This window comes from Dicentrarchus labrax, unplaced genomic scaffold (genome assembly GCF_905237075.1).
Source record: "Dicentrarchus labrax unplaced genomic scaffold, dlabrax2021, whole genome shotgun sequence".
Classification (NCBI taxonomy): domain Eukaryota; kingdom Metazoa; phylum Chordata; class Actinopteri; family Moronidae; genus Dicentrarchus; species Dicentrarchus labrax.
Genome location: NW_026136709.1, coordinates 15822774 through 15837319, shown reverse-complemented (window position 1 = coordinate 15837319; position 14546 = coordinate 15822774). Strand labels below are relative to the sequence as shown.

The 14546-nt window shown below is 40.5% G+C and overlaps 2 protein-coding genes across 2 annotated transcripts in view; one reads left to right on the top strand and one right to left on the bottom strand.

Moving 5' to 3' along the window:
- lmbr1 (limb development membrane protein 1) overlaps positions 1-3400 on the top strand; it is a 35397-nt gene extending 31997 nt beyond the window's left edge. The window contains exon 17 of the mRNA XM_051410533.1: positions 505-3400. Coding sequence (XP_051266493.1) covers positions 505-590 — 86 coding nt within the window. The 3' untranslated portion in view covers positions 591-3400. The remainder of the gene's footprint in view (positions 1-504) is intronic.
- On the bottom strand, positions 3399-12718 carry rnf32 (ring finger protein 32). The gene is made up of 7 exons (XM_051410534.1): positions 12697-12718; positions 11823-12057; positions 11596-11738; positions 10112-10269; positions 9345-9453; positions 5694-5861; positions 3399-4388 (listed from the first exon to the last, which is right to left on the bottom strand). Exons 1-7 carry the CDS (start codon positions 12709-12711, stop codon positions 4158-4160), a joined length of 1059 nt encoding a protein of 352 aa, XP_051266494.1. The 5' UTR covers positions 12712-12718; the 3' UTR covers positions 3399-4157.
- Positions 12719-14546: the final 1828 nt, after the last annotated feature.

Sequence of the window (14546 nt, the reverse complement as noted above, 5' to 3'; positions counted from 1 at the left end):
TGTCATGAGGGTTTATAACCAGCACCTGTTAATATACTACAACAAAATAACCTAATTATCTCATTGTCACACTGCTTACTTTGCTGTGCTGTATGTCCTGTAGAATATAAAGCAATCTATTTGGTAATAGCACTTTGACTACTCAATTTCATCCCAATTTTGTACCCATAAAGCGTTGGTCTGAAACACTGACAGCACCAACCTATTATGTGGCTTTTGAGGGAGATAGTGTTTATTTCTCTCAGACAGCACGACCTGGAGTGACAAAATGGAAGAAATTGCAGCGAGATCCAATGTGCTGCGGGACTGACATGTGACAGAGGATGGGGCTAGTCTCAAAGGCTTGTGGTGACAGGCCCTGGATGTTTGATACACAGGGTGGGATAGGGTTAGAAAATGTCAGACAGAGGCACTGAGGGGGAAAAAAGCACATCAATACCTCTGTCTAAGTGAAAGTCTGAGGCTTTTTAATGAGATTTCTCTCCCTTATCTCCCCCTGCCCAGGTCTGGATAAATTGCAACTGTCAAACAGCCCCACAGACCCTGAATCTGGGAAGCTCTCGGCCAACGGGCATCAGAAAACTCTGTGAAAGGGACGATAGATCAACACACACATACACACACACACACACACACACACACACACACACACACACACAAACACACACCTTAGCACAGCCAAAGGGAGATTTCGACAGTACTGCCTGACTGCTGAAAGGTGAAAGGGATTGGAAGGAACTTAATAAACCCAGGCAGTGTCTGACGGATGCTGCAAATGGAGGCTGAGAGCAATTTAGCTTCGTGACATTCCATCCTCTGCGTCTCGGATGGAAGCTGGGACAGAGCCAGGGATGAGACTGAGGAGTGAAATAGACTGGCATCACTGCAGTGACCTTGATGTTGACCTCAACCGCGACTGTGACTTTAAACCACCCATCTCTTGCTTCCGGGGCACTCTCCCCCCTCCCAGCATCGCTACCTGTTTTTATTCTATAACATCCTCACCACTGCACTAGACTAAAGCAAGAGGGTATAGCAGGTGAAACAATGTCTTATTTCTGAGTCTTACATCTAACTAAAAGGCAATGGGTTCTTTTCCATCACCCTGTTCCCTCTTCCTTACTCATTATAATAACTAGACCCCCACAATTCAGTCTCATTTTTTTAATGTCAGTACGTCCCCGGTAAGAGGTGTCAGTGATACATGGAGCATTTGCAGTTTATGGTCTCTAATTATTGGTCTTTGATTGTTACGTGAACTGATACAGGCATGATAAGGTGTCGATATTTCATTTTTGATTCAAGCTCAAAATGTGAAAATAACAAAATGTGCTTTGTGAAGCATTTAAGAAATATCACTCATCACAGCCAGTACATAAAACTGCACGGCAATATGATTAACGTTATATGCATTGGCGCTGTCATTACTGATAGGCCTCAGATTTTAGCACTCCTGCTGTCATTTGTCTTTTTATTTGGCTTTACTCAAGTGCGCTTTAACTTTATTGATGATGTCATTAGTTTGTATGAAGTAGGGTAAGAACTTTTTTTAGGTGCTCTAGATTAGACTTGAGCTACTCTACAAATGGGAAACTATATGGGAATCGTATCTATGAGCAGAAAGCTTTAGTGCATTTGGAGCTGATCCTGTGGTTGTATTCCTAAAATTTTATTATGCACATGGTAAGAAAATGTCATCGCATTTTTGCTTATCCCAAAAAAAAAAAAAACCTATTTTAAAATTCACAGGGCACAGAAAGATTTGTCCATTTTTTTTGGTCATTTTTGTAAATGTTGTATTTACATGTACATATTATATTGTGTTTCATACCTCTTTTGCATTATCTGGATGTAAATATTGGGCTCTCACTGATCCCACAGAGGGTCTGACTCACTAAGCAATCTGTATTTTGTTGTACATATTTTTTTTATAAAACACCTAAATCTAATGCAAACCTGTAACAGTCTTCACATACAGAATGCATGAGTGAAAAATGTGCAACTTTGCAGCCGTTAGAGAGACTTGGTGACTCAGGCCCCATTTACATGTTGTATTGCTGCATAATCTTCTGAACTGTGATGTTCTTTGTCTTCAGAACCACCTTAAATGCCTTAAACGACAAGCATCTCGCAGGCTTAATGTTAAGGTTGTTTCTTGTTCTGTGTTGTTTATGTACATGTAAATGTACATCGTCTCTAGACAGTTCCACTGTGATCCCCTGTGCGCCACCAAGTTTTTTAGTCTACAGCCAGCTGGATATAACATACACATTGCTATTGCTATGAATGTTGTCACAGTAGCTCTTATGTAGTGAGAGGCTCCATTTTGAGACTCGTGCATTACCCATAAAACTTGAGCACTCGCTAGGATAGGGTTGATTGTTCGAATGGTGTCGTTTTTATGGTGTTATAGATGTCATTTGTTTTCATGATGACAAAAGAAAAGGAAGTAAGGAAATTTTAATTTATATATGCATTTGAAACTTTTATTTCTTAGGGCAGGGAATGTTTTACATGAAAGCTGTCTGCCATTGGTTGTTGCTATATTACAAAGACTGGATTTAAAGAAAAGTTTGCAACTCTCAATCACAAAACTCATGCTGAAGCCATCCTGTCAAATGAGCAAAGCGGACCTGAGAATGTTTTGTAAAGGATGACATACATATAATGGCCCTTACCATCCCAAACCCAAAAGTCTGATCACGACATCTTTCAAAAACCAGAAACAGGTTTTGAGAGATCTCGTTTTAAGAGTGCAGGTTTATCCAAATTCTTAACTGGTAGATATTCTGAAACATTAGGAACGATTCATTTGTGTAGTGCTTGTCTACGTCTATTTTATCAACGAAAGGACCATTCTGATATTTGGATACTGTGAAAAATCAAATATAGCCCAAAGTGATATTGCAAAGTAAAAAGTATGATACTGTATATTGGCAAAATTTTAACTGCTGGATGAATTAGTGAAAGTAAACAAACTCAAATGGCTTGAGGTGGATTTTTTTTTTTTCCATCAGCTCCATCATAGTTGTGCATACATCCACTCAGCTGCAGAGTGTGGTAACACTGGGCTCTGCGATGCTTAGCAGGGACGTGTCACACACGTCCCAATCATACTCCTCGCAGTAGCTTCTGAGGTAAGAACTCAGAGGGCCATTTTCTATTCAAGCAAGCAGGTTGCCTTTACAGTACATCTCTATGTTGTATGGGGGTTTCAAAAGTTGAGAGTTAGCCTGTACTGCAAGTGAAGCAGCTTTTTTTCTGTATGTCAGTTGGTCTCTGCATGTCATTTTTGGTACACGTTTTGTGAATGTATTTTTTACAGTTTCTCAGTTTGCTAAATGTATGTTTTGTTATTTTTGATGTTTTTTGTGTGTTTGCAAATAAAAGTAGAAAAATGCTTTGTGAACATCTTTTCATTTATTGTGACATGGACGTCAAAACTGATGAAAAATAAGGAGTAGTGTGGCATCTTGGGAAATACACTCAATTTCAAAGAGTTAGATGAGAGGATTGATACCACTCTCATGTCTGTATGGAGCCTGCCAGGACCCCCACTATCTTAGCTTAGCACAAAGACAGGAAGCAGGGGGAAACACTAGCCTGACTCTGTCCAAAGTTGAAACATCCATCTACACGTATCTCACTTGTTTAATCTGTACACAAACAATAATGTAGAATGAACAGTTTGTGATTTTACAGAGTTACATGCTGTAACTATTTCAGTGGCTTTCAGGAGTCTCCGCTGGTTGCCTGGCAACCTCACAGTGACAAGACTGCAGGAAGTTGCTGCTCTTGGGTGCCGTTTGCCAAGAAGTAGTCACAGAAAACTGCCCATAAAACCAAAAAACACCTGTGTTTAATGAACTTAAGAACTTTGAACTTTGGAGAGAGACAAGCTCGCTGTTTCCCCCTGCTTCCCATCTTTATGCTAAGCTAAGGTAATCGCCTCCTGGCTCAAACTTCACATTTCCCTCACCTCTCTCACCAAGAAAGTGAATAAACATATTTCCCACCAGAATGTTGAAACTATTCCTCTAATCTTCATCAGTCACTGTAAGATGTAATAATTTGCCTACAATAATATGAACTTGAGTTTACAAATATTTCTGCATGAGATGATTTAAAAGGGCATCTTGCATACATGTTTTACCCTGTTAGATGAGTTTTTTGTGGTAGGCAGATCTGCACAGAGGACAGGAAGGTCTGCTCTCTACAGTAAAAGCCTCAAAGGCCTCTAGACAAAGCTGATGGAAGAGGTGGGAACAGGACAAAAGCACGGTGCGTCTATGTTGTCGAAGGCTGGATGTACCTGCTTCTGTTGGGAGGCTCTGGAAGCACAATGCAGTCAGGCAGATGGCACAGTCCCAGACACCTCTCTGGATAACCTGTCGGAGTGGGAAACAAACAATGTAAGTTCTCTGACCAACTTAAAGATCCCCTCCAGACATGTATTACGACATATACATATAGTCTGCTTGCAACAATAATGTGGGTCTGTTAGGGGGGCAAAACATTTTTATAATTTCCACATAAAAATTGTTATACTTCATTAAAATAAATTATTACTGTAATTAATTGAAAATGCAACTTTTGTTCATTTCTGAAGTCTTCCTGTTGGACACAAGATGTCTCCTACTTCACTGTAACCTCTATTCTCAGTGTATGTGCACTAGTGATTTCAAGTCTCTACATAAAACTTGTATAAGTTGCATACTGGACCAGGATTTACTTTCAATGAGCACAGAGAAAGTTTCCACTTTCTTAAGATGAATGTGAAAACACCCTTCTAGTGTCAAACTGTGCACATACATCATCCTGCACAGTGAAGCTCAAACATGCAACTGTGGGAACAGCAACACCAGCAGTCCGAGGTAATTTGTGCATGTTGATTAGGCAGTAATAACTGTGCCACTGGTATTTGCTTATAAAGTCCTCTGAATCAAATCTGTTTGCAACTAGTTGACAAGTTTCATCAGACACAGGGTGATAACGTGTTTATCAGTGAACCTTATAAAAACAAAGAAACACATGCACAGCTCTGCCAATGATTAACCAAAGACAGCTTCCTGTATTTAGGGGCCAACATGCCCCACCGTTAAATGTTTCATAACGAGCTGCACTCCGCTTTATAGAGTTTGCACCCGTGAAAAAGGTGCAAGGTATGTGTTGAAAGCACATTCACTGTTTCATACTCCATGTCAAGGCTGAGCCACTCCTGCCTTGTGCTCAACCTTTTCACACCAGATAAAGAAGAAAAAAGAGAGGAAAAAAAAGACATCTTCTTTGCACACACCCCACCCCCTCTATGGAAAATGGTACTGGTTGCAATGAAAGCCAACAATGGAGCCTTATGGAACAGCAAATCTTAATGTCTTTTCAATTCCTTCTCAGCAGTCCAGGCGATGAAAAGCCTGCCGTGCATTATCAGACTGGCTCATGTTTTTTGTAAACACGGAGGATTATTAGCCTACCCACTGCCATTCACTTGGTAAAGTGAATGATCACCTCTGGAGAGATGTGTACTTTCTATCCAGCAGCTGTGATGCTGTCGTCCCCATGCAAGCATTAACATGTCAAGGGAAAGGCAAGGCTGGGAGAGGAAGAATCAGACAAGGATTATATATTTTTACGGGGCCTTGTTTAAGGATAGAAGTGGCTTCGGGTTCAGCAGAGTGCATCTTGTTCCTGACCTGGCTCTGTATTCGGTCCCAGTCGTTCTCCTGAGGTTCGGAGATGTGCTTTCTCTCCAGCTGCTGGAACACTCGTCTGCTGGATGACAGCGAGCGGTTGATATCACTCAGAAAAGCCTCCGTGTCGGTGTGACAGTATCGGACAAAGCTGTCATTCAACTCCTGCAACTAATTAGAAAACCCATTTTAGTGGCACAAAGGAGGCATGTTTCATTCAGATACACAATGGAGTCGTGTTGTCGGCGAAGGCTAATTGTGTGTGTGTATTGTAATGGCTGAGGCACGCTGACAGGGCGCAGTTGTTAAACAGCCAGATCAATACAGTCACGTCTCCCACTAACATGGAGAATTAATGGAAACCAGTAAAAAAAGGAAGATAGTGCTGGGAAACATGGAAACACACGCATTTCTGACACTTTTTCTGTCTGGGTATTTTATAGATCGATTCCAGTTTTAAGACCTAGGATATTTAAATGTGGCTACTTTTTAGAGCAATAAATAAAAGATTCAGTATTTACCCACCATAATGTTACCCCTGACAGTGTGAAGAAGGCTTTAAAACAGCATTTAGACATTTATGTATGGAAAATAAAGAGATAATCCGATTAAAAAGCTAACCAAATTAGTAAAAATATACTAAAATCTAAATACCTTAGACATTTGAAGGTATATATTTTTGGTTTAGGTATTCTTTCTGAGGACAGGGGGCAGAATCAGGGACTTGGACTCCTGACTTCAGTTTGTCTACAGCCCAGTTTCTATGATGTCAGTTTCAGCTGGAGTGCCCAATCACCTCTTCCATTCTCAAATTGACTGATTTTAAAGATTTCTTTCCAGTGTCTGTCCTCCCAGAACTCATCTGTCTTCTCCCATTTACAGCAGCTGTTGCTAGGCAACAATTAATGCCTGCATAGCATATTTATATCAAAAACATGTTCAGTAGTGAATGAATAGGCTATATTTAAATTTATATAGATATAAGTTTTTAACAGCACTATGAATTTGACCAATTAATTTATAGTTCTGCATGTAACACAATAATTACATAGTAAATAATAAAAAAATAGTAAATAATAATTGGACCATCTCCATGACAACTGAACAAACTGCATACACCAATGGAAGACCATGAGATGTGGGTGAAAGCCAACCAAGTAAGGAAGCTTTGTGATGAGAATGTTTTGTTAAACATTTTACTTAGTGACTCCGTGATAAAAACTATACATTAATGTAGGACTACAACTGGCTGAAGATTTTTCTCCATTAACCGTCAATAAAGTGTAAAAATATAAAATTAGTGACAAACACTCATTGCCCAAGGGAATGTCTTCAAATTACTTGTTTTGTCCAAACAACAGACCAAAGAGGGAGGATATTCACTTTACTGTGACATAAAACAAAGAAAAAGAAGCTGAAAGTAGGGAATCTTATGTAAAAAATGACCTAATTGATTATCAAAGTTGTTGGCAATAATTTTCTGTCAGTCAACTAACAGTTGCACCTTTAAATTAATGTGTTGCATTACATCTGGGAAAAGTCATGTAAACTCCCTACATGTAATTAGTGCAACATGTCACTAAGAGTAACATTAGCCTCAGCACCTGCTTGCACACACGTACGTATTTTCTCTGTTTATGACTAGCCTACACACACATACAAATACAAACCCCATCCCTTAGCCTGTCACAGTGACATCAGAATTGCTTTACAGCTAGGCTTTTATCACTAATTAAACAACTGTTGACCATTCGGATGGAGGGTTTTATGAGCCTGGCTGACTTTTCGACAGTCAAGGCAAACAGTACAGCCTCTGGTGAACTTTGCCTTGCTCCACAGGAGATGCGGACGGGAGAGGACACAGAGGGGGAAGAAGAGGTGGAGCGCATAGGCGTTATCTCACGGCAATCCATCTAGATGACGGTAGTGTCCCCCTTAATGTGTTGACTCAGGGTCGGACCTCCGAAGCGAATAAAAATTGAAACCTGGGCATCAGGATCAGCTGATAAGATTTCTGAAACTGACCTGATATGTGGGAGTTTTTTTTTCTTCCAGGGAACACCTGTGGCTTCATGGTACAAAGATGCTTTATTGCCTCATGCTATTACAAGGAGAACTGAAAGAATAGGTGTCTCCGTCTCACACAGGTTCCAGCCCAGCACTAACACGCCTGTTTGCATTACAGTCAGCTAAGCAAATAAGTCTTCTCCTTGAAAATCAAGTCAATCAGACCTGTCAGCGCTGTGTTGCACAGCTCAAAGCTCTTGAAGATCATCCTCAGTGTGACAAAAGACATGAGACAATCTCATGACCACCCACAACCACTGAATCACACAACATGAATGTAAAGTGACTGACAGCGTCTATGACTCCATCCTAAGCATGTGGACCCGGACATGGCCTAATGTGTTAGAACACAGTTAATTGGCTCAGTAAATGTGGTGTCTTTGTTTACATGACATCTTAAAGGCATGGTTTATAGGCGAGATGATAGACACTGACAGGGGGATGGGTAGGACACGCCGACCCTTGCAACACGTAATAAGTGTGGCCCTCACGCATTTATCGCTTTTGCTTAATCAGCCCCTTTGAAGCACAGGGGCACTCTGCATGATTACAACACTCCACATAGAAATAAACAGGGCCTGTTCTTAAAGACATTGGACATATAGTACATGAGTTGGAGCTATGACTATTTTAAAGCAGATTTTGATTTTGTGTGAGAAATTACTCTGTATCCCTGAACAACTGATGTCTGGTTAAGATAAATTGTGACCAGTCTCGTCCATGGTCAACCAAAGGCCTCAGTTGGGGGAGGTTCACTAGGTGGCAATGTTCCCTTTTCCAGAGAGCCACCATGAAGGCAACACAGCCTCAGAGTCAAACAACCCCATCCACTGGCTGCTCCTGAGGCCACTTTTAAATAATCCTTCCATCAAGTCCAGTCTTTGCATGATTTATAGCTTTTGAAATGGGACTAGAGAACAAAGCCTGAAATGACAACCTGCGTCAGGTATCCAAACAACCTGCTCGACCTCACCTCTTCACCCTTTCCCATCCAACCAAGTAACAGAGCCACACTCTCACACACACACTCTCACACACACACACACACACACACACACACACACACACACACACACACACACACACACACACACACACACACACACACACACACATATACACAGATAGATGAAGGAATACCAGACTTAAACATGCACAGGAAACATCAAGCTTTTGTGTTGATGTTGGAATGTCCAGACTGTTTGACTAAAACACAAAACTCTCTCCACATTAGTGGACAAACAGTGTATGATTCACAAAACATCAAAGGAGCTTGAGAGGGTGAGAGCAGGTGAAGGTGTGTGTGTGTGTGCATGTGTGTGTGTGCGTGTGTGTGTGTGCGTGTGTGTCTGTGTGTCTGTAGGTTAGCAGTGGGGTCAGTGAGTCCCTGAAACCCACGTCTCAACCCTCAAGATGTGATGTTCGTCACCGGCTTTATTTGACCAACTAAACAGTCAGAGTGAAGTTTAGGGGGGGGAAAGGGAGACGTGAGGGGACAGATGCTAAGCAGTGTGACCTGATGTATGTTCAATGTGATCCAAAGAAGCATAATTAATCTAAGACTTCTGCAGTAATGTCCAAACTCACCTTTGCTTCGAAGAATTTACGTCGCAGCCGTTTGTCTTTTGGGCAGATGGATTTTCTCAATGTCCGGTATCTTTTTCGAGCAACATAGCCTCGCCAGCATGCTTGTATTCTACACACAAACACACACAAAATACATTCAATAACAACAAAGAAACAACAATCATGTCATCTGATAGGATGGGATCAACAATCATGTCATCTGATAGGATGGGATCAAATCTTACAAAAATGAGGTAAAAATCAGGTTTTGCAGAGCTTTGAAGAACATACCGTATTTGCTGATTTCTATGTCTAATGAAGCCACTAGCTTCTTGGTTAGGCTAATTTAATTAAGTGAAAATAAGATTACATTATTTCTCATTTGTCAGACCTTGGCCAAACTACAACATAGATAAAGATGTATAGACAAGTCACATACAAAAACTTTATGTACAACTATAGTGTGAGCAACTTATCATGTCTCCATTTTTTAATTTAAAGCATTTACTTTGCTCAAATTGAAATGTGCTATATAAATATAATTTCCTTGCCTCTGTCTTTTACAGCAGCACACCTACTCTACTTTTAATATTTCATATATAAAACATGTTTTAGTATTTGAGGATGTTTTTTTCTTGCTGTTTTGCTGCCTTAGTCACTTGGTGAGACAGTGTGATGAATTCTTATTGTGTGAAAAGGAAAGTCAGTTCTATACATTTTGTATTTATATCTATACGTATAGAATTTGCATTACTTTTTTTTTTAAATGTGTGGTTTAGTGCATGTACCTGGTGGCACACCGGTGTCTGAAGAGTTGAGCTGCATCGTGGATCACCCGTGTCTCATACTGCTGCTTTCTGCACATCGGGCAGCACTTCCTCCCAGAAAACCTCTCAAAGGCCTGCAAACATGCTCTGTGGAAAACATGAGAACAAGACAGCAACACCTAAAAAGAAACAGGGACATAAGTTACTCAGTATATGTGAAAATGAAAATTGTATTGTACATGCAATGAAACAAGCATCTAAACCAGTATTAGAGTTTAGATTTCATCTGTTGACTGACTATAAGGGTTGTCTCCAGAGGATGCTGCTGAACGTGTATTCAGGTTTTCTTGCTTAGTGCTTAGGAAAGCTCTCATACAGCACACAGTCTGTGCACATGTGGTGTGTGTATGTGAGCCTTAAGCCATGCTAAATCTGTGTGTATTCATGCACGTGTGTGAATGTCTGTATGTATCTGCTTTTAAGTGTTATTTGCTTAGAGGATAGAGAGAGTCAGCATGACCCCCAGTGGGCCGGCTGGGACCTGGACTATAGTCTCCTCTACCTGTGAGAGGGAGTCTTTTATCGTCTGAAAGGAGACGGCCACAGCTATGGGGCTTGGCACACAAACCAGTTTACTCAGATCTCTAGAGGGCAGGGGGGAGGCATATTGATTTCCCATTGTTTTTGGCCTGACCAACACACTCCATCACCAGTGAAAGGGCCCCCTGCAGTGTACAATTTCCAGGAGCTCGACAAGCCATTAGAGCATGGAGAAATTTCACTTCTCACAGTGCTTTAAGGCCACAAGCTACAGTTTATGGACATACAATATAGAAATGGAATAAAAATGTTATTTAAATGTACATTTCTTGTTGGTATTAAAATAATATGAGCTGAATAGATAAGCAAGTATCAACAATAGCAACTGCTGCTGTAAGCATTTTAATTGTCATATTAATGCTTGAATGCAACACAAGACTGTGGCACACAAACGCATTGTTACAATATGAAAGCTTGCAGGAAAATGCCAAATCAACAAAGATTCCCTCTTGTCACTTTCCCTTGTTAGCAGGCTCTAATTAACTTTTTTTTTTTTCCTGAGTCAAACTAATATTTACACGTGCATCTATGGCAACTGTGCTTTGTGAGGCCGCCTATTCTAGTCCCACATTCTTTAGGAGATTGGCATCTTAAAAGGGGATCGGAAAGGTGTAAAAGACTGAATGACCCTCACAGTAACACACTGATTGCTACATCATCACGTCACAGTTGAGTTCCAAGGCAGTATGGGTAAATTTGTACAGTTGTCTACACAGATTAGAACATACAGGAACTGCAGGGGGAGGTGGAAGGGTGGGCTTTGTGTGCCCATGTCTGTATACAGAAACAGAGGTTTCTCTGAGGACAGACAGAACATTGGAAACATGTTTTAAAAAAAAGAAAAGGAAAGAAAGAAAGAGGTCTCTCACAGAGTATTAACAGTAGCTACTGTGTTGGGGGAATACCTGAGGCTGAAGGAGAAACTCCTCCCTGCATATTGCACAGGGCTGAGCCGATTCCCCCTGCTGAACAGACCTCGCCTTGACCCGAGTCCATTCGTCCTCTGTCAATTTCCCTGCAGGGGAGGCCACCAAACCCAACTTCTGAGCTAAAAGAAATAGGAAAAATGCTGATTATATATTCATGTGTCACATAAATGGAGTCTCTCCAAATTTCCCAGTGTTCGTTTTACCTAACGTTAAGGGAGGGGGAGAAGAATCAAGGACATATTCTCCCTCCTCTTGCCGATCTTGTCTCCGCGGACCCCTTTCTTCCACTCTTCCTCGTGCTGCTGGATTTCTGGGTGGTTTCCTTCTCAGCAAAGGGTCAGAAAGTGAGAAATGTGGATGCAGCAAGCCCTGTGTGATATGGTCTTGAAAGGCAGCTGAGGTGATCACCAGCTTGTTGCTAGCTTTAGACGTCAAGCCCTGTAACATATGATACAAATCACTGCATTCATATAAAGTGAGGAATGAGTCAGAGCAAAACTTTATAAACTTGGCAAAGTAGAAAATGTAAACTCTATCTCAGACCAGGATAAGCAATAAATACAACTAAATGCATTTGGAACCATACTGGCAAGACCAAATAATAGCAAAAGGCAGGGATAAATCACTGCATGGCCAAATGGAATATGCTATAATTATAAAGGATAATTCACTAATGCAGCAATGAGTGTGGCAAAGAAATTACTTTTTTAAAACCGACACAAATCGTTTGGCTACAGTCTAGCTTCTGGTTTCCATTAAAGCATTGGTAAGTGTAACCTCATTTTACTCATATATTAGAAAAAAAACATGGGTTGTTTTCATTGTACGTCAAACAGAATGGCGCCCAGCTCACACAGGTGTTTGCTAATTATCTTAATAAAATGGCAGGTGCATAACAGGCAACGTGACAACGACACTAACGTTAGCTTCAAGCTTACAACTATCAATAAAGTAAAAGACTAAATGTGTAAGAAGAAACACTGACTAATATATCTGCCGCAGTTTTTAAAATTAGCTCATTTTCATGAGTTTAAAATGAACAAATTTGGGTGAACAAGCAGCTGAACAAGTCCAAACCTTCCGCATTGCCATCCTATCAACACAGTGTTTGAGCGGTTACTAGGTAACCAGTCCAGACCCTCCTCCTCCTCTCCACACGCAGCCTCATTGCTGCCTCTGATTGGCTGAACTGAGACCTCAGGGTTAGCTGATTGGTTATTGATTCCACATTAAAAAACACCACAAACTCGATTACCTACGTGATGTGTTTGATGTCTTTATGTAATAATAACACTTCCATCTTATACTACAACTCCACTACACTTGTAGATTAATAAATTAGAATGTAAATTAGTCTATATGATATTATGGATGGTTGTAAAAAATTAATTAAATTCCCCAAAAGTATAAAGAACATTTGATATTTGCAAATGCTGATCATTAGTAATAATAATCAACTAAAATTCTGTTGCATAATGAATACTTCTGCTATGTAAGTACATTTTGTTGAAAATATGTAATATATTTCGGTAAGACGCAGGACTTTTAATTGTAATGGAGTATTTCTACACTGTTGTATTGCTATTTTCATTAAAATAAAGGATCTGGATACTTCCTCCACCATTGCTGATAGTGTTACATTTACAAAGTTTTCTATGTCTATCCCCTTCTATCACCATGCAAAGACAATTTTGCTCTTTGAAAACTACGTGCTGTGTCTCAATCTCACTAATGATTATTTTATTGTCAGGGAGTTGTCAGTGAATAGTTGGAACCTGACCAAAGGAGGTTGGTATATGTGTCTAGGTGACTCACCAAGCTGTCGTCAGAGTAGGCACTGAACAAAGCTAAGCTGCTCATACCTGTGCTGTGAGCTAAGGGATCCCTCCCAGGTCACCCTTACATGGAAAACCATACACACAAACACACAGTCCAAACTGTCTCTTTTTGTGAGCCTGATGAAAAGTTTGCTTTATTTCTCACACACGGCGCGGGGGTGTGTGACTTTTAAAATGCTTTGCAGCCTTGATTGACTTTGATGTGTTCAGTCAGAATCGGTGAAAACAGATGGCCGAGAAGAGGGCTAACGGTGAGGCCTGTCAATCCAGGGAGTCCTCTAAGAAAACAAAGTGAAGACCTGGCTCTGGGAGAGGAGGAAACCCCTGAGCTTCTCAAGAGGCTGCTGCATTCTTGAGATTAGGGCAAGAAAAACGCAGACCACTGCTGTTAATGCCCCAGACAAAGGCGTGGAACAATTTATTAGTTAAGAATTCAAGCTCAGACCTCAATCAAAGGCCTGTCGTCCACAATGCCAGACGTGGGGCTTTGGTTTGTTTTTTTAAAGTAAATAATCATGCTTAAAAGATATGGCAAAGATGGGGCTCAAGTCCACCATAAAGCCTGCATTCTCAACTGTCATCAGAATGGATTTCAGCGTGCGCTTTTATTTTCAACAAGTACATTGTTTGTCTTTTTCTTTATGAATGCCATTTTAAAGAGCTTTTTATTTAACTTTCTTCCCCCTGGACCTCTTTACCTGATCTGTGGTATTTCTGAAAAGACAACTCACCTTGACATGCAAAGAGCTGATGACTTAAGCGAACGGTTAAAAAAAGAAAAAAAAAAAAGCTGTGCGTAGGAACTGCTTTGCAAATTTGCGCTGACAACAGGTTGAAAAGAAAAAATAATCTGTCAGTCCTCTGTGTTGCTAACTGAAACAAAGCTGCCAATGTGATTCATCTTAGGCACCTGTAGAAAATATCAAGTGAAACAAAATTGACGGTAATCAATACTTGAGTAAATAAAGCATCTAGATGTGAGTAAATGTGCAACACTTTCATGATACTGAGTCAGTTCATACTCGTAAAACAGGTCTGTGTCCATACATCATACACTGTGAAATATTGCATTGTTGTCAAATGAGTAAT